This window comes from Stenella coeruleoalba (genome assembly GCF_951394435.1).
Source record: "Stenella coeruleoalba genome assembly, chromosome: 1".
Classification (NCBI taxonomy): Eukaryota; Metazoa; Chordata; class Mammalia; order Artiodactyla; family Delphinidae; genus Stenella; species Stenella coeruleoalba.
In genome coordinates this window covers 180017593-180038498 of record NC_137169.1, presented here as the reverse complement: position 1 = coordinate 180038498, position 20906 = coordinate 180017593, and the positions used below count along the sequence as shown (strand labels likewise).

The following is a 20906-nucleotide window of genomic DNA, read 5'->3' as shown; positions in this document are numbered from 1 at the left end:
GCCCCTCTCACCCCACTTTGCCCCTCTATCCTTCATACCTCTACTGCGCCTTCGGCTCCGCGAGGGGTCAGTGTAAAAGGTCAGCTGGGGGTCATTTTCTGCCTCTGTGCTAGAATCTCCTTCAGGGTTCAGGAAGGCGGAACCAGCTGTAATGAAAAGACAAGGGCAAAAGCAGTGTCTTCGGTTTTGTCTTCATGACACCAAATCATTGGGCAAGTTCAAGGGGAAAACACGAGCAGGTTGACTGACAATCTGGGAGGAGTAGCCACAGGGATTGGAGCTTCCTGATGATACACAGATTTATTGGAGAAGGAGACCTCGATATGACAGCCATCACTAGAGCCCTACATCCACCCAGCCCATGCTCCTACTGAGGAGAGCCACCTGCCAGAGAGGACCATCGTGGACGGTACGTGGAAAAGGAAGAAAGGGAAATTTCCCTCATTACACGTCATGATTCTGGTTGATAGAGGCTGGAATTATGTCCTAAGGGGCATATGTCTGTATGTCTTAATGTCTATATTGTATTTTTTAACTGGTTCTAGGATTAATATATATTCAATGTGAAAAAGAGAGAAAAGAATAAACAAAAGACCCCCACATGTTTAAAAGGAACAACGCTGATGTCCTCTAAATCCTCCAAGTCAGAGAAAGACTCTGTTAACATTTGATGAATACACTCTCCAACTTTTTCCTGATACAGAAGCAGATAAAGGTTTTTTAAGTTCCCCTTAAAAATGGCATTCTGCTGTACCTTCTATTTTATAACCTAATTTTTCCCCATTGAATAGATGGGTGGGCAACTTTCCATACGAACAAATATAGATCTATAGTATCATCTTAAGCCACTGGCCGGGAGACAGATGTGCAGGTAGTTAAGCAATTCCCCATTGACGGACATTTAAGCTACTTCCAATTTTTTGCTCTTTTAAACAATGTTGGGATGAACAGCCTTTTACACACATCTTTGCATACTTGTCCAATTATTATTTACTAAGTATAAATTCTCATTGCTAAAATTACTTGGTCAAAGGGTGTGTATACATTTAAATTTGTTGGTTAAGTAACACACAACAGGCCTGTAGAAAGACTGAGACCAAACACAGCCCCTCTAGCAATGCCTGAGAGTGGGGGTCAAGGATATTAATGGCCCTGCCTCTGCTGGTATTAAGGAAGCCACCTTCAAGCCCTAACACCAGACGCGGGTACCTCTTGCTTTGTTGTTGATCCTCTTTCTCTGGCTACTGGAGGTGTGAGAAAGCAGAGTGGCCTGCTGGTGGTTGGAGTCCACGGGGCTGGTAGCAATGATGTTATCTTTATACTTGTTCATCAGCGACAGCTTGGCATTGTCGCTTCCTGTATAAGGAAAGGCCAAGGCAGAAACTTTAAAAGGCCAAAGAAAGTGAGAGCAAGGAAATCTGCATGAACCAAGTACATGGGGTTTCACAGAAACTGAAATATGAAAGCTTTAAAGTGAGAGACTGGCAGAGACTGAAATGCTTCTTTTTGATTTCTAGGGGACTACAGAGTTACGGGAGAAGGGTTGAAGAAAGGAAATCCAATTCAACCAATTCTGTATTGATAGGGTCACCACGTGTGGCCGTTCGGTGAGATACAGACTGCAGATTTCTTTCCTTTGGTCAGCACAGAGTTTCACAGAAATTTGAATTTGAGCGCATTCAGGCGGAACCTGCCCCCTCTCTCTCATCCCAGTCTGCTCCGTTCCCTGTTGTTGACATCCAGCTCTCTCACATATTTGTGCTATCTGCCTGCTCCCCAAGTCTCTAATCATATGGCTACTTGGTGGGCTCAGCACTATGGCAGGTGCTATGGAATATATGAGATATTCAAGACACATCCCCTAGTCTCAAGGAATGTCTAGACTTTACACCTTATTAAGACATGCCTAGTCATAGGATCTTCTCTAGATAACAAGCAGAATGGAAACCTCCATGATGTGATTTCAAGCCCCACAGAAAGTCCACATATCTTAAGCAATATTCAGTTTCAAAAATGTCTTCTTCAAAGATAATTGGGCAGTTCCTTGAAGGATCATTGTCTTGGGGTTTTATCTACAGATAGTTGTTATTTATAGAAGTATGAGAGATAGGCTATAAATGAGAAGTACAGTCATTTCCTCTCTGCATTTGACCGACTCTGGTCTTGTTCAGCCACATTAGCTCCAAGTCTCTTCCACCCAGTGTCTCATAGATGCACAAAGCATCTGAGGTCAAACAGTTTGATCGTATTCCTTTATTTTCTTTGAAGAAGTACATCCCTTGTAAAGACCACAGAGGTGTGGGCAAGACAACACAACTAAAACACCCCAGGCCAAAGTCTCAGGAGTCATAGAAAAGAAAGATACCTCTGTCCCCTCCACTTCAATGGAAAATTGAATTGCCCACACAAACATACCACATACAAAAATGTCACACACGCACGTTGACCTTTTCTGCTACATCCCTATTTTCCCGAGGATTGCTCATTACATATGGAAAAGCCTCTAACCCACTCTTCTGTTGGATGTAAAAGTCCCTCTACTTCCAGTGCCAAGTGGAAGTGGAGAGGGATCCAATTCACCCTTGTTCTTCTGATTTCGTATATTAGAAAACGGCTCCCATCATCTCAGGAAAATGCTTACGCTTCTTGCCCACCCGGGAAAGGGCACTGGCACATCCCATTATGTATGACAACCAGCCATGAAATTAGAAAACAGCTGTTCCCTACCCACTCTCTAGTGCCCTGAGACAAGGACCGAGGCACCCACCTGGCGTGAGGTCCATCCCTGCCTTCTCGTTGCAGCCCTGCAGGGAGTCGAGGGTGCGGGTAACCTGGCTGGCGAAGTCCTCCCCTCCGTTCATGCACTCCCTCTGCAGGTGGTGGCGCAGGTCAGTGATGTCGTACTCGTAGCCATCCAGGATGGGTGTCTCCCGGATGCTCAGGGTGCCGCTGGAGTTGTGGCCCTGCACGCGGGCATTGCGCAGACTCTCCCGCCCGTGCCCGCCGATCAGCACAGAAGGAATGTAGTGAATCTCATTGGCAGCCTCAGCGCTGGCACTCTTCTGGGGCTGGGGGACCCGGCGGCGCTTGCACCAGCGCCGGCGAGTGTACAGGATCATCACGAGGCACAAGATGGACAGCAGCAGCGCTATCATGCCACCCTAGGAAGAGAGGACAGCAGGTGGATGCAGGAAGATGGGTGAGCTCATCCCGCCAAGGGGCCTCACCCCTCCCGCTGTTACCATCCATCACTCACCCATTAATTCATTCATTCACTTAGGTGCAGTACGTGCTTATAGCAAGCGTCACTCAGCAGTAAAGGGACAGTCTGCTGTGATCGGTGATCAGGGTGAAAGAAAAATGGAACTGGGATGATTAGTGCATCATTTCAAGTGATCCACGGTTGCTTCTGGCTTAGCAAACAATTTGAAGAAGAAAGAAGTCTTTGTGATTGTGTGTGTGTGTGTGTGTGTGTGTGTGTGTGTGTGTGTGTGTGTGTGTGTAATTTCAGCTGCAGAAATGAGAGAGGGTTTTTTAAGGCAGATCTGCTATATGTAAAGCTGGTTTCAGGCCAATTTTTAGCAGTGGGATGGCATCTGGTTTCTTCCTCTTTCAAATCTTAAAATCAATCATATATAGATTCTAACTCTGCCTCCACCAACCATCAGCAAGTCCTATAAATTCGAGACCTCAGATTCTGTATAAGAGAGAAGATACCACAGATTCCTCATCTGTATAATGGAAAAGATACCACTTACCCTCACAGGGTGGTGTAAGTACTAAGTTATGTAACACATCTAATAGATTGTATCACAGGGAGTCAAGGCTGTCAGCCTAACCTTAAATGTCTCCATCAGAGTAATTGCCCAAGCAGGAGAAAATCAGAGACCCATCCGAAGAGAAGTTTACATCCGTCAGGAACTTAACAACCAAGTGTGCAGAGAAATCTCATCATTTGAACATGACTTTTGGGGTCACTGCTGCTTTAGGAGACAGCCTTCTCCCACTCACACAGTCCTGAGTGATGTTCCCATTCTTGCTAAGCTCAAGAGAAGGGACTGAGACCCATGTTGTCCTGGACTCAGGCTGGCAGAGGAGTTTCCTTCTGAACCTTCCGGTGCTCCAAGGCCATCCTCTGAGGCCATTACTTAAAAGCCTGAACACAACTAAGTTGTCCGTCAGAGACGAGGATGCAGTGCTCAGCGAGGCTCAATGCCTCGCCTTAACGTGTGCCCAGGGCAGTGTTTGGCGGGAAGGGCTTACAAGCCCATTGCTGCACAGCACTCAGTGGGCATAAATCTTCCCGTGCACAATCTGTATTCACTCCCTTTACTTTGGTCAATACCCCTCGGAACCTATTTCATTAGGTGGGCATGTGCCACATGGTTCTGCTCTCAATGTTGGGCTACAATCACTGTCACCCCATCATATAGGCTAGAGGTGAAAACCCTCTATTAATTCCCAGGGGCTCCCCCACACAAGGCTGGGTCAAGATGATTCCCTTGAATATATTAGAGGGGGCTTTTTCCAGTCTCATAATAATTATATCTTAGATTTATAAAGTTCCACTCCCTGTAAATTTTCCCATTTATCCTCCCTCTCCCACCATCACTGTGAGCACGTGCGCACGCACTCACACACAGGATGCTGCTGCTTTCCAACAGGCAGCTCAGAGGAGCTGAGACAAGAAGTAACCGAGTCAGCTGTCAAGTGACCTGTCTTGTCGGGTAGCTTTTTGGAGACATACACTGGCCTCCAGGTTTTCAAATTTTTCTTTTATCTGCATAACCCTTTCTCCTGGTGAAATCTCTCAAGCAAGTACAGAGAAAGCATGAATATGAAGCTGCTCAGGTTACAGTGGGGGTGGGAGTCCAGAGCCAAGCATTCTGGGTCCATGATAAGTGCTGCCCCTGCCGCCCATGGTCCCTCCCTCCTGGCCGCCCTGCAGATGTGCACAGAGAGCCCCTGGGGCACCTCAAAAGGGCAGACCTGAGCCCCGCACCCGTTTGCCGAGAATGAGTGTTTGAGTCCAACCCAGTGGTTTTTCGGCAGACCCTTTATCTCAGAGTCAGACCCACTAACTTTCCTTCATCCCAAACTGAAACTGCAACAATAGGTAATTAAGCCACACAGAAAGAATAACTTCCCGAGCCAGGGAAGTTGTCAGACATTGAATTAGGCAAGTGAAAGCTCGAGGTAATTTTATTCCCTAAAGAGCTGTAAGGGGAGCATAAACATCCATCTCCCGGGAATGGTTTAAGCACCATCCTTCCCGCTCGCAGAGAGGTCTTCAGGCGCCCCTTCCGCTCTTCCTCTCTGATTCTCCTTTCAGTTGCTCACAACGGGGTTGTGATAAGATCCAGGCCATAGGTTCATGCCGCTTATTACACAGGAATAAAGCAACGACAGCGGTCTGTTAATGGGGCTTTTACTTTGTATCAGACATTTGCCCCAAATGCTCTACACTCTGAGAGGTAGGGTCAACTATTTCCCCATTTTACATTTGAAGAGGCTAGGGCACAGAGGCCGAGTAACTTGTCCAAGGTCACACAGCAAATGAATCGTAGGACTGGAATGGGGCCAAAATGACTCCCACTCCAGAGCCTACCTTCTTAACGACTAGGCTGCAGTCACCCCGAGTGAGCTTCGCTCACTGGAGACATATACACCCTGGCATCTATCTCATGAATTTTAAAAGGATAGAGTAGGAGAATATGGGTAATTCCACCTGAATCCATCCTCACCTTTCCAAGGAAAAAGAGAAACTACTCAAAGTGCACATCTAGCTGACAAAGAGACACTATCGTAAACAAAGGACCTTGCACCAAGCACCCACTCAAGCGTCCTACTCAAGGTTAGTAGGCAGGGCAAAGACAGCAGATGCATTTCAGGGTCTCTGTGCTAAAATAAGACTGTGCCTCACACACCACTACCTGCCTGGAGGATACCATTAGACTCTCAGTTTAGTGGAATTTCGACAGAGAAATCTGTGTTCCCTCTCAACTGTGAGACCCAGTGAAAATCTTTAGACTCAGCCCCTCCGCTTCTGAAGAAATGAAGGCCCAGAGAAAGGACAAAACTAGACAGTGTAGAACCGGTTCTACACCCAGATCCTCTTCCACTGCTCTTTTCATGGTCCTGTTTTGTTAGGTTCATCTAAAGTCCCCTTTACCATGTAGGGGCCTAGACACTCAATTAGCAATATTTTATGCTAATTTTTTAAAAAAATAACAACTCGTAGGGAGCTAGAATACACGTTTTTGTTTGGCTAAGCCAGTTCATTTAGCAGCTCTAGTATTGCTTTAGCAAAACATTCCGTCTGCTTAGAGTCACTGACTCCAGATGACCTCAGTTTTTTAATAATCAGTTACCAATAATGAGCTCCAGCCATTAGGTGAAACAGCACAGGCATATGAAAAAACATTCTCAGGCACTCAAACTGTGGAATAGTCTCTCTGCATCTATAACCCAAAATGATGGCAGATGTCACAACGCTTTGTTATGACTTACTAGTTGTGGACTACTATCGAAATAATAATATACATAAGTTATATGATATTAATTTGTAATATTATTTAATAATATGTTGTAATAATAATTTGTAAAATCACTACACACAAATACCTCTGGACTGCTTATCTGCTCTCTCCAGTGAGGAGGGAGTAGGTAGGAGAACTTTATGTACAGGGCCTCCACTATACTGGGAAAAGGCATGGGTGTAGCCACTTTGATAATGTTCCGTCTATGGTGAGGACTCAAATTCGATTGCTTTTGCATTCCTGTGATAAACCACCATTCTTTGATGTTACCATTACTTTTAACCCTTCTACTTCCATTGGAGATTTTAAGCAGTTTCAGTGAGACTCACAGAGGCTCTAGGATTTTTCTTTCAAATAACCTAATGAAACCAAGAGGTGGCAGATGAATGGAAAGAAAGCCTAGGCCAAGAAGGGCTAGGAGCTTCCTAATAATCAAGTGAAAAAGAGCAAGGCGAGTTCTCGTCTGACAAAAGAAAATTTGTTGGTAAACTTATAGTTACCAAAGGGGAAAGGGGGGGAGTGATAAATTAAGAGTTTGGGATTAGCAGATACAAACTACTATATATAAAACAGATAAACAACCAGGTCCTACTGTATAGCATAGGGAACTATATTCAATATCTTATAATAACCTATAATGGGAGAGAATCTGAAATAATATATACTCAACTGAATCACTTTACTACACCTGAAACTAATACAACATTGTAAACCAACTATATTTAATAAAAATTAAAAAAGGAAAGGAAGTTTGTTGGGAGGAACAAACTTCCTCTAAGCATTCAACCCCATTCAAATAGACTTCCACCTGGCATGTGAACGTGAGCATACTGACAAACGCAGTGGGCAATGTGATCTCCCAGGCTTTACAGAAGTGCACAGGAGTTCTTCCTACACCTACTCCTTGCTTTGAGCTTCTGCATTACCCTAGCTGTGTTCAGAGTATGTGCTTCATTTATGTGTTAACTTGAATTTTTATGGCAAAACAAAACAAACAGAAAACCCATTAAGGTACATTTGGACCCAAGTGAGAAGTAACAAAATGCAAACTTTGAACATTAAAAAAATAACACTGACAGCAAGATATGTAATTTTTTGCTCTTTATTCATCTTTTCATGAGTTTTTCTGATTATTCTATTGATTTTCCTCAAAACTTAAAATTTTTGTATCTACAAGTATGTTTGGGGTATATGAAATCTCCACATCTATTAATAAGATGCTTGCAAAAAGTGGTATTTAAAAATATATTTTCCTTTAAAAAAATCAATAAATCATTTCTGCTGGCTTTAACAGAGATCAAACAAATGAAATCAGCTTTTATTTTCTCATGAAACTGACAATTTGGGCACTTACCTGAGAGAGTAGTATGAGGTTTGTCAGATAATTTGCAGATTTTGTAATATTTATGTTAGAATGTTTTATATAGCACTGATGGTGATTGTTCAGGGATAGAAAGTTCTAGGCAGAGTTCCCTTTTATGCCATCCCAGTCATGCAGGCCAACCACAAGACTGTCTCATTATCTGACCTGTGTATTCATCCTGGGTCTGGGTCATTCCTCACTCCCTTAGCTAACCCTTACTTGTCCTTTGAAGTCAGTTCAGTGACATAACCTCAGCCAATTCTTCCCTATATCACTGAACCACCCATAGAACCCTTCCACATAACTAACCACAAGTACTTTTATCTCTGATTCACTTGTTGATCTCATCTACTAGATTATAGACTTCATGAGAGCAGAGGATGCTAAGTTCCAGGGTCAATCTTAGTAGTGCCTTCCATGAAGTTAAGTGTTCAATAACTGTGGAAGGAAGGGTGGAAAGGGAGGGAGGAAAGGAGGGAGGGCGGGAGAGGGGGAGGAAAAGAGGAAGGGAGGGAGGGAGGGAAGAAGGGGAGGTCAACTTTGAGTATCTTTCAATAGGGACATCATCTGTGTGCCTCCAAGCAAAGCTTATACGTCAGTTGCTTACGTGACTCTCCATTCAATTCATGACTCAATCATTCAACAGATATTTACTCACTTTAGAGAGGCATTTTTCTTATGGTCACTGTTATGCAGATACTGCAGTGAATAATAAAGGAATAGGTCCTGATCTCATGGGGTTTACCTTTGAGTTAGAGAAAATAATCTCTATAATTTGGTTTTTAAAGGTAAACATAGGCACAAAAGGAAGATAAAAACAGATCACAAGGACTGGAAATAGCCTGCCATAACTTCTTTTCTTATAAAAGAAGAAACTGTGATAGGTAAAGATATTTGGACTGGAGGTTATACTCTAGGTATAACCTATAACGTCAGGGGCCAGTAAAACCCTTCCATTATCCCAAATCAGTGTCGTATGATCGGTAAATCCCAACAAAAAGAATCCAGATTTATCAAATTTCACCAAAGTTTAGGGAGTCACCTGGGTTTTGCGAACCCTTGGCAGAGAAGGGAAAAGCTGAGATTATGTTTCCGGCCACCATCTGTCAAGTGGCTGCAGACAATCAATCCACTCACATTTCAAAGCTTAGCTCTGCCCTAGGAGTAACCAGAAGAGTGAATCGGAGACATAATTAATTATCCCTCAAGGCACTGGACACACTGAATTCAAATTCTATTCCTAAAGGAATTAAATGGTGGTTAAAAACTAAGAATAAAACACACGAGTTTGGTGGCCTGTCACCTATTTTTCCCCAATAACAAAGCCCAAAGGTCTAGGGCAAATGCCCTGCCTCACATATGACAGTGATCATTTCTATCTCTCTCCAGCTTTCAAAGAAGGCAGACCAAGAGGAGAAAAACTGTGTAAGCCCATATGGCAATGCTGCTCACTTTCTAATCTAGATCCAAATATCCCAGGGGTAGGGAATGGATGAGGTGAATAGATGATCTTCAAGGTCCCATCCAATCCTACGTTTCTCTGAGCCCCGTGGAAAACTATAGTAAGTTTCTAACAGCAAGTAGGTCACCCATAAAATAGCAGAGCTAACCGGAACAACTTTGTGCAAGTTGCACAGCCTCTATGAACCTACCCCAGGCCTTCATCTATCAAATTAAGTGATTAAAAGAAATGCACTGACTCTTCCAAATTGGAAACTTCCTGATTATAACACTGATACCTGTCAAACTGGAAACAGCTCTCAACTGGTAAACTAATTATGGAAAAAATATTTGTGAGCTCTTCTTGCCCAGTAATGCCAGCAACTACAGACCAAGGAATTGATCCTTCAGAGGCAGGCTATCAACTCCAGCTTAGCCAATGCAGCCCTGATAAGCAGACCCACCCGCTTCCCCAAAGGCACAATAGGCCTTGGAAATCAGAAGATGTCATTGAAATTGTATTAACACATTCTTGACCTTGAGGATCCTTTTACTGCCAGGAGTCCCTAAACTAGAAGAGAAAGCCCCTTGGTTTGCTCTTCTGGCAAATTCTCTTTTCTGTGGTGGCTGGTGAATAGAAATCCATTATCCTCTGCCCATCTCCTTCCCAGATGGAAGACAAAAGCTACAGGTTAAGCCTATTAAGTAGTGGGTGCAATTTATAAATTATTAGGAACACTACCTCCCCTTGGGGGTTTGCTGAAGTCTTTAATCGTGTGGAAATGCTTTTCAGTTGCCACAGGCCACCATGTTAATTAAGAGGCTTCAACATTCCTCTGGGGCTTCTGACGTGAATTGCACATCCCACTGGCAGGGGACAGACCTGCCCTGCCTGGTCAGCCTCTCAGTGGAGCCTGCTGCCATGAGATGCTTCAGAACCCCATCCCCACCCTTCTAAGTCCAAATATCCAAAGCGTAGGGAAGACACAGGATGTCCCCCCAAGATCTCTCATTAAAATGCCATCTGGGGGGTAAAGATAGGGACCAGGCAACCTTCCATATATAAGCAAGAGAAAAACTCTAAGATCAAGAGCTCCCTAGGTTAGGCAGTTTGACCTCAGAGGGCCCTCCCAACCCAAGGAGGCTATGAGCATGAAGTTCTTCTCAAGAGGAAACTCAACTTTATAGCTTTTAATTTTTTTTTTTTTATTTTCCCAGGTCTGAAAGTTTTGATTCTGTTAGGTTTGATCACTGCCTTTCTTCTTTAATCTGGGAAGTTTGTCTTCAACTTCTCTGTGAGGCTTCAGGAGTTTCAGCTAATGAGAGCCTGCAGCTCTGCAGGGAAAGTGGCTAGAGTCTAGCATGCTGGAGCCAGCCTGGGCTATTTCAAGTTGTCCTCTTTCAGGTTCTTTTTATAGAGCTGCTTTTTTAGTTCTTGGGATTTTTCTTACCTCTGAGGCTTGACTTTGCTGTCCCAAAGCAAAAGCAAGGGAGTACATTTGTGCATAAGGAGCTCAGAGCTCTCTGATCACTAGTACCTTGGGGAACCTGCCGTTTGCCTTAATGAGAAGGCTGAGGTCGAGTGGAGCTGGACGAAGCAGGGTGACAGAAGCAGCTTGCCACGGCTGGCTTTTCCGGGCCCAAGGCTACCCTACTGGATCCCCTAATTCCAAAGACTGGCCTAGATTGTTGCAGAGTGAGAGAGCCGCGAGGAGTCAGGCAACAGAGGCAAAGCTGAGGTCCTCCACTCCCTCTAGATGTAGACTTAGAAAATTTCTGAGAGATGCTCCTGCTTAGTCAGACATTATGGATGGGACCGCAATCAGTGCTATGTTAAGAGGCTGGCCCCACGTGTGACCCATCGTGTGGGTATGTGCGTGCATGCACGTGCACAAATGTGTACATTGTGCATGACAGGCAGGCTGGGAGATAAACGGGTCCACACGGAAGCAAAAGCACGCCAGGTCGCTGTCTCAGCAACCCATGGGCAGAGCTGCGTGAGACAGGCTCCCTCCACGGACCATGTGCACCAGCCCTTCAGAACTTCACAAGCCAAGCATGAAGCCAATAAATAAATATCTCCAGCTGGATAATGCTCCATGCCTATTCTTGGCCACGTTATTTTCCCCCTTTCCTCTTTGTTTTTATGCAGTAGGTGATCTCAATGAAGTAAAATAATAACAATAATCTGCTCCATTAGGACCAAGCATTAAGGGAATTATTGAACAAGTAACAGAAGAGGCAGCTGGCACGGTATATGCTAATGACCATTAGACTTTAACCCTCTTTCTCTCTGAACATAATGGAGTTGTTAAACCCTCTTCCTCCCAGCTCCCCAAACGTCAGGTAGCCCAGCCCAAGGGGAAGAGAGGAGGTCTCAGAGACCTAACAGCTCTGTGGGCAGCAGCTGGCGCTGAGCAAATGAAATCCAACTGAGGGCAGACATTGTGCAGGACCCCTGTGGGGATTCCAATGACCTGTGGAAATTCCAATGACTTCAGATGAAAAAAGTTGGGAATAAAACGGAGAGTGTCAAGATGTCAAGATTTCCCTGATTTGGGCACATATTCATCAATATCACTCTCTGAACCAGGTCTTTTTTTTTTTTTTTAAGGTCTTTTTCTCTTCCCCAGCTAAAAACTGAGATGAACCTTTAAAGGCTGCATAATCCAGGAGATGCCTGCGAGGGGACAGGTGGAAGGCCCTTCACACAGGTGCGGGCCTTGACCATATTTCTGTCCCACAAACAGAGGTCCAACTTTATCATTATGATTGCCATGAGGTCTGCTGTGGCAGGGTCTAGTCAAGTATTCAGAAGCCCTGCCAGGGTTTTCTTTCACAGTGGAACCTCCAATGGCACAGTGTCTGTACTGGGAGAGGTGACAATCCTACAGAGCTGACGGTTAGCTCTGCAAAGATTTTGGAGGCTACATACCACTACAAAAGCATTTCTCAGCTCCTATAGCAATCCCATCACATATGCTTAATTCCTCCCCTGAATTCCTGCCTCATTCTGCAATTCTACACACACACTGTCTTATTCCTATAGTATCGGCACAATGGAAGAGAAATAATAACTACCATTTGTAAAGTATATACCGTGTGCCAAACACAGTGAATGGTGAACTACCATTATCATTTTATTTAATCCTACCAATAAATATAAGTAGTAGGAATTACCATTTCCATTTTTTAGGTGAGGAAACAGGAGATCAGAGGGGCTACATAATTTGCTCAAACAAAGACCCAACCACTGATCTTAACAATGTTGTTTTATGACCTTGTTGAGTAGAAAGGAGCCCACCACTGTAGCCTGGGCTGCAATTCCCCAACTTCCCATCTTCTCCAAATTAAGCCCTGGTGGTCTTGCTCCTATATCTAACTCTTAGGGTTATGCAAGTAAGGATTCTCAAATGTCTACACTCAATAGTCTTCACTGCCTGCCCCAGATGCCCCCAATCTTCTTCAATTAAGCTGATCAGTTAATGTCATCACTGGGTTGACCAAGTGCATAATTTCAAGCAATAATTTAATTGTGCCAAGGGCGGCCAGACTTACTGGGTGGTCATTTCGACATGGGAAGAGAAAACTTACGGAGATATCTGTTCTTGGGTGGATGTTTTCTAAGTGAAATCAAATGCCTTTAGGGTCAACAGGCACAGATGCTCAACTATCTCCTTGAGAATAGTCTGCCACACTTGCACATAAACTCAGGTCTCTTTGCTGCCTGTAAGCCCTTGTTCTGGGGTCAGAGCCCTAAGAGGAACACTAGATGTGTTCATAATACAACAACACATGTACAAGATAGGCTGGGGAGAAAATGTGGGACTTGAACACTTTCAGGGAAATTAGAACCTGCATCAGTCAGGTCACCCAAAAGACTGCTGGCCAACAGATTTGGAAAAGGTAGGAGAAACCCTGCAGGTCATGTTTTGCATTAGGGCCCTAACAATGATAATGGTCACTCCCAATGCAAGTCATTTAATGCTGATCAAATACAGAGGTTAGCAAAACTCTTATTCATGGCTTTCTGCTCGTAAAGCTCTTCTAACCTGTAACTTATTTGACCCACCTTGCTAAGGGAATAACAGGCATCCATGGTCACATCTCTTGTAACACTCCAGCTGTGACTCAATCTTGGCACCAAGTAATATGCATAATAGAGCCGAAGAATTGTAGCAAAGGAACAGGCAAGGGAATTAAGGACTGGGGGAGACGCTGACCTACGAACACAATTAGTGTTTCACATACTAAGAGTCCCTCCAAGCCCCTCACTCCTTGCCAGCAAGCTTTGTCTGACACCAAAGAGGGGAGTGGGAGGGAAGATTGACAGTCAAGAGTCTGCTCTTGGGCCATACACTAAGTGCTGTGGCTCTTGTTTCTCCCTGTTAAAAAAAAAAAATTATTACAATTCAATTTTTCTCTGGAACTAATCAAGCACAAAATCTGGAGAAGAGGCCCTGTTTGTGACGGCAATCTCCGAGCAAGACACTGACGTTCTCATTAGGGCAGGAGGCTTCATTAAACCACCGGTTCCAACATCAGCAGCATGTTGTCTTCAGCTAATTACATTTTCCCTGGCAAAGTCATTGTACAAGTCTTCAAATCCTTCCCATCATTAATTTAAAACACATGCACACACAACAACTCCCTGCCCTGCCTCCTCCCTCGCTGGCCTCCCACCCACCCGTCTCTGCGTGCTGTCAGCTTTGTTCTTCTGGTTTTCCAGGACTTCTTTCTTATATCGGGGCTTTGGAGGGGGAGGTGATGAGGTGAAGTAGAGAACCTGTCACCTGTAAGCTTGATTTCTTCACTAGCTGACCACGGCTCCCTTTGTTCCCGGCCAGATGCTAGTTATACATCCCAGGACCTTGGATGCAAGCCCAGTGCTTGCCCGCAAAGACGGGCCAGAGCAAAGGGAAGCTGGAAGTTAGATCCAGCTCTGCCCCATCCCACCCATGGAAAGTGACAAAAGGCCTAACTCTGCTATTGTTTTGATTTACTGATCAACGGCTTGATCACGCAGAGTGCATCCACAGGTCAGCCTGATCTGGCCAGAGACGCTCACGTGATACAAAGACAGTCGGGGGTTTGCACTTCCAAGACGACTGAATGACGCAGACATCATCCCCCCAGCAAATGCATAATCCTGTTCCAGGGGCAGGTATGTTTTCCTGACCTCGTGGAAGTTGTTCCCAGCCAGCCTGCAACATCATTACGACTTAGTGCAGATCATGGCGTCCACGAGGTTTCACTTTTCTACTTTTTGATAGGAGTGATTTAGTTTTTTTTCTACTCCTCACATTCAGTTCAATTGTAAGGGAGAGAGGGGCAGAGAGAGAACAGGATAGGGTGACAGGGTTGTCTACGCCCATCTCTGCGCCTCTGCCCTCTCCCTTCCCCGACACGTCCTTCCTCACCCTCCTTCTACCTCAGTTCTTCACACCCTTATAGGTCCCAGCATAAGTTCCCCTCCTTCCTGAAACCTACTTTGATTACTCCAATTCTCAGACATGGCATTCGCTCCCAATTTTTAAAGCATGTAAGAGCTTTTCTTAATTAATCTTTAATCCCTGATTCTGCTGTTTCCCATATCATAGCTCTGACTAGACTTGCAGGCAGAGACCGTGGCTTTAAAACTTTCTACAGTCCCAGCCTTAATGGAGGGCCCAGCGCAGAACTGACCCACCGCAAATAGCTCACTGCTTGATTAATTACAGGGAGGCACGTTCAGCTGGCTTGGCAAAGCTGATGAAGCACAAATAGCACGATATCCACACTGTCGGCTCAGAATTAAGGCTTCCATCTGGAAGCCCTCTTCGCTCTCCTCAGCTGGCTCCTTGGCCAACTCTGAGGGGCTCCCTTGGCTGTAGAACCTCCCAGGAAGGAGTCAGCTACAGTAGGGGGTCTGCCTCCTCACCCCAAGGGAGTGAGGAATGGGAGGTCCACGCTACAGACCCATCAACCAGAGGATATTACCAGAGGATATTTCAGAAAGCGTGATGGCTTCTACCTACCCAACTTCATTCTAGCTTGTATCTTTCTGTACCATTAGCAAGCCATTGTGAGATGGCAGAGGGCTCGTTTAAGCTGACAGAGATGCTTTTCTAGTAAAACGAACTGACCTGTGATCTGACTGTTCTTGTGTCCTCCACAGAGCTCTGCATGAATACAGTCTCATCATCAGAGATGTCAAAGACATTTGTTATCACATTTTAAAACGCTGGTTTAGCACCTAATTATAGGAAGAACGATATATGTGTTTTACAAAAATAGTGTAAAAAAGTCCCTTTTCTTAGAAACTAAAGCCTTAATTTTTGTTTTTATTAATATAAGCATTATTTGTATTTATGTGTGTATATATATTTACATTTGTACGTCTAGTTCTGCAGAGTGACTGCAGGTAGGATGGAGAAGTTCTCGTTCACTCCATTCTGCAGTTGGAGAAATTAAATCTGGCTTAGCAAGAGGGCCAAACACTGTCAGGACCAACAATGTGAACAGTTTTCTCTGCCACCACACCACGACAAATGCGGGCTGTACCCTGGGGAGATCCCACAGGCACACCGAGGGTTTGATGTACTCCCAGCACCAGCTGTCACTCCATTTTTTTCTCTCTCAGTCAAGAAGCCGTACCAGAATACAAGTTGAGTGAGAATGACCTTATTACAGGTCATTTATAACACTGACTCCACTCTAATGGAATAAAAGGAAACCAGTCACAAATTTCAGCACTTTACCTATGATTAGTATCAGATTCACTTGGCACACTTTACAATTGATGGGGTCACGGCACTGTGGCTGCAAACTGCAGAGGTATGAACACAGCCACTGAGGACAGGGAAAAAAAAACCCAGATTTTTTTATTCCTGGGAGCCTGGCTTTGCCCAGAAGTCTGGGTCAGGGACTGTCGAGTCTGCAGGTCCTGGGAGAGGCCTCTTCATTGTATAACACCAGGTGGTACCACCTCGGTCCTCATGTCATGCCATGTAATACACTCACTGCTGAAGTTCTCACTCTGAAGATCTTTCACAGTGATTTTGCTTAGTGTCAATTAAACCAAATTTTAATATAGATATAGAGAGAGAGATGGCCTTGTGACCTGGCCAGCTCTGGTGCGTGTGTCAGTCTTCCCTAAGTTCTCTTTCCACGACTATGCAGAGAGAGGAAGAGAGGTGAGGGTTTAGCGGAGAGAAAGGGACCCCAACGACCAGAGAGGAGCCCTGAGCAGAACATTCCACCAAAGGCCTTGCAACACAGAGGAAGCGGCCCTGACTGAGCACTTGGGCCCCAGTCCCAGCAGTGCCACTCACCAATCATTCGGCCCTTTGGCCTCTTTGAGCCTCAGCTTTCTATGGTGGCAGACTTGCTCGGCCTTCCCCACAGGGTCGTCTGTTCATTCCCAGAGTCTCTTTCGGCCAGGCCCTTGGCTGGGATACAGAGATACACGATCCCTCCTAGCTAGGAGATCACACTCAGTGAAGGCAGGCTCCTGCAGGGATGAGGGCTAGGGCAGGAATATGCACCAGAGTGTGCACTGGCAGGCACCCACCCTAGAGGGAAGGGGCCCAGGGATGCCTCCTAGGCAAAGTCATGGACTAATTTTTTTTTTTTTTTTTTTTTGCGGTACGCGGGCCTCTCACTGTTGTGGCCTCTCCCGTTGCGGAGCACAGGCTCCAGACGCACAGGCTTAGCGGCCATGGCTCACGGGCCCAGCCGCTCCACGGCATGTGGGATCTTCCCAGACCGGGGCACGAACCCGTGTCCCCTGCATCGGCAGGCGGACTCTCAACCACTGTGCCACCAGGGAAGCCCTATGGACTAATTTTAAAGAGGCATTAAAAGCGACCCCACTCGGAGGAGACAAAAGACATTTTACACCGAAAGTATGGCACTAGTGAAATCACAGATGAACTAAATAGCAAGGGAGGTCCAGGAAAGATGACTGAGCTGGTCAGTGTGCCTAGAATGGAGAGTGGACACTAAGGAGTGATGGAAGAGAAGGGTCAGATCATGAGAGGCTCAACATCTTGGAATTTACCCTTCAGAGTGAGGAACTACTCAAGGCATTTTACCAGGAAGGTGACATGGTCGAAGCTGGATTTTACTAGGAACAGCCCGGTGGTAGTGAGAGGGGAGTTTTGAGGGGATGGTATCAGAAGGCAGCGTGAACAGGTGGAAAACCCATGCAGCAGTCAGCTGAGAGGTGATGGGGGCCTGCATCAGCAGTGGTGGTGGGGAGGGAAGGAAGAGAGGGATTCTAGAGACTTTCAGAAAATCAAATGAGCAGAGCTTGGTGCTGGACTGAATGAGGACAGAGAGGGCGGAAAGGGGATCTGACATGGGTAACCATGCTGATGGTCCTCGCACCAAGTGAGGAGAGAACACAGGAAGTGGAGAGGGTGGTGGGGAAGACAGATGATACATTTCATCTGTTCTGTGTTGTTCGGAGTGCATGTGGGACATCCAGACAGATAGATCTGTAAGTCAGAAGCTTGAGGGAGAGAAGCCAGGGCTGGAGAAAGAGACAGATGTAAGGACCAAGGGGGAAAAAACATGATACAAACAAATAATATTCATTCCACAAACACCAACTGGGGATGTTTCTTGTGTGAAGCGCTGTGCTGGTAGCTGTAAGAAATATAAAGATGAATCAGACTTAGACCAGATCCTGCCATTTAGGAACCTAGTAGAGAAGAAAAGACTCATCAAAATACTAACACACTGGGTAGAAATAGATACCAGCCATGAGAGAGGCTCAGAGAAATCTTCCCTGATGGCCTGGCCATAGGAAACCAAGAAGAAGGCATGGTCTCTGGTGGAGAGATTGGGGAAGGTGGCCAGGGGGAGATGTTTGAGGGAGGACGTAAAAGATAGGCAGGATCTGAACACATACACAGGGAGAGGAGTGGAAGGCACAAGGGGCAATGCCATGGCCATGACAGGTACAGGGACACTGAACAGGAGAGTGCAGAAAGGGGGATCCTGGGCAAAAGAATGAATAGGAAGACTGAGATCCTTCTGTTCCCAGATAATAAAATGCACTATCTGTGTGGATGATTCGTAAGTGAAATAACGGTCTTTCTCCTCTGCAACCCTAGTGAGCTGAAATGATATTTTCTGGGTAAGGCAGCATGTAGCATGAATGCTGGTGAAAAATGTCTGGATGTAGAAATAGCCCTTTGAATGTGCTCACAGAAATAGTTACACAGCCCACTTCCCACTCTAACTTTTTCCATTAGATAAAACTAGGCAAAAATGAACATCGAATCCAAACTTGAGCAAAGAGGCAAAGGAACTCACAAAAAGCATGTAGGAGAGGGAAGCGAGGAAGAGGAAAGCAGCTGAATGTCCAGTGCCTCAGAGAGGACCTCGCATTCCTGGTTCCTGATGGAAATCTGGCATTGCCTTGTCCTTGTCGAGTGCTGTGCCGAGAACCAGCGGGACCCACCAGGAGGGGAAGGTGCCCTGTTAAGTGCCTTCACTGTTAGTCAGCAAGGCAGAGTTCATTATCCTGTCAGGAGTTTTCCTTCTAAAACAGACTTTTCCTCCTAACTGCTGTCCTGAGAACAGAGCACACAGGGCAACTGAAGCAGTCAGGTGAGGAAGAAATATAAAACCACTGGCTCAGGGGACTTCCCTGGTGGTGCAGTGGTTGGGAATCCACCTGCCAATGCAGGGGACACGGGTTTGATCCCTGGTCCGGGAGGATCCCACATGCTGCGGAGCAACTAAGCCTGTGCGCTACAACTACTGAGCCTGCGCTCTAGAGCCCGCAAGCCGTGGCTGCTGAGGCCAGCGCGCCTGGGGCCCGTGCTCCACAACGGGAGAGACCGCCGCAATGAGAAGCTATCGCACCAGAACGAGGAGTAGCCCATGCTCGCCGCAGCTAGAGAGAGCCCGCGGGGCAGCAACGGAGACCCAATGCAGCCAAAAATAAATTAATTAATTAATTTAAAAAAAAAAAAAACACTGGCTCAGCTGTGCTTGCCAGGAATCCCACCACCTCTGGCTTCGCTGAAGGCATTTTAGGTAGGACAAACATCCTCTTCTTAGAGCACCCAAAGTCCTCCAGAGGTGATTCCACAGTGCTCTGTGGGACATTTCCCCTTACCAAGTCCCCCAAGCTGGAGGTTGTGGGCCCTTCCTATGACCTGATCCCTCACGTGGTCCGGAGGCCACTCCATCCTGGAGCACTTCCTGCCAGCAAAGGTGGGGACATGTGTAGGGAGACTCCCTGGGGACTGTGAAAAGCAGAGCTGGCTGAGCACAGGGGCCCTGGGCCAGCAGTTCAGCAAAATCTCAAGTGCCTGCAGAGAGATCCCAGTGGGCCACAGGCAAGGGCTCACAGCCACCAAACTCCTTCCAGCAGATCAGCGCCGTGGGAAGTGACAGATCCCTCCCAGGGCAGAACTGCCACCATCAACCCAACCTATAGGCACAGAAGCCCACCCTTTTCCCCACAGACCATCATCTCATGCTCATAAATGGAAAAAAGAAGAGCAGAGTTGCTGCAGGGGATGGAATCAAGTTCCTCGATATACTACCCTCAGGTCTGTTTTAACCAGGGATTGTTAGTGTCCCATCTGTCCTCCATTGTCATATTCCTAGGAAGTGAGATCTGGAGGCATCTTGAAGGGCATCTAGGCTGGGATTCCCGAGGCAGAGTACACACAGCCCATCCAATGCTCCTGGTCGATGGCATGCTAATGGCTGGTAAAAGTATGAGACATTCTTATTTACTTCATAAAATTTTATTTTTCCTAACCTATATTGAAATAATTAGCTATTACTTCAAACCTATGATTTTGTTGGCATTTTCATCTGAGATAAAGCTAAAATAACTTCAAACTGAAAAAGACAGTCAATTTAAATAAAAATATTCTGAAAACACTAACACAGATTGTATAAAAATTTGGCAAAAAACCTGAATGCCTAAAGTTTTGAAAACATTCATATACAGATAAGAAAACTGCGGCTCAGGACGGTAAAGGAGCTTGCCTAAGGTTTCACAGACTCTTCTGGGGAAAAGAACTATAGTGAACGCCTCCTGACTTCTAATTCAGTGGTCTTATCCAACATGAGGCTGCTCGTCTCCTCGACCGAGCTTTAATCACTGTTGAGGAGAGAAAAAGGAAACACAGTCTGTATGAGTACAGCTAGGCTCTCAGCCTGCACCACTCTGCCATGGAAGCCCTGGCTGGGACATGTGGATGCTGCCCCATCCCAACTCCAGGTGCAGTCACAGGAAGGCGATTGTGACCTGGAGAGGCTGGAGGCCTTAGATGCCGGGGGCTGCTCTCGCTGATCAGCAGAGGCGAGTGGGGCTGGGGAATGACACAGCCAGCGGAAAGCCTGAGGATGGTGACCTGGATGCATAGACTCCATGAAATTTCGGGAATAAATAGAGAATCAAAGAGAGATGCTTTAACATCACTGCTGGGATGCAGAGCACGTCTGAGTTTGTTCTGTGTGGCAACTTACCTCACTCTGTAATAATGTGTCTAAGGCCCATAAATGCCAAATCCTGACATGTTCACTCATAAATCCAAAATACTTTCGTG

The 20906-nt window shown here is 45.8% G+C and overlaps 1 protein-coding gene across 2 annotated transcripts in view; it reads right to left on the bottom strand.

The window, feature by feature from the left end:
• The window catches only part of ASTN1 (astrotactin 1), a 327557-nt gene that overhangs the window by 170347 nt on the left and 136304 nt on the right, over positions 1–20906 (bottom strand). For both annotated transcript variants that reach the window (XM_079935340.1, XM_079935341.1), the window contains exons 3-5: positions 2768–3161; positions 1210–1356; positions 39–146 (exon numbers count right to left, since the gene is read on the bottom strand). In XM_079935340.1, coding sequence (XP_079791466.1) covers positions 39–146; positions 1210–1356; positions 2768–3161 — 649 coding nt within the window. The remainder of the gene's footprint in view (positions 1–38; positions 147–1209; positions 1357–2767; positions 3162–20906) is intronic.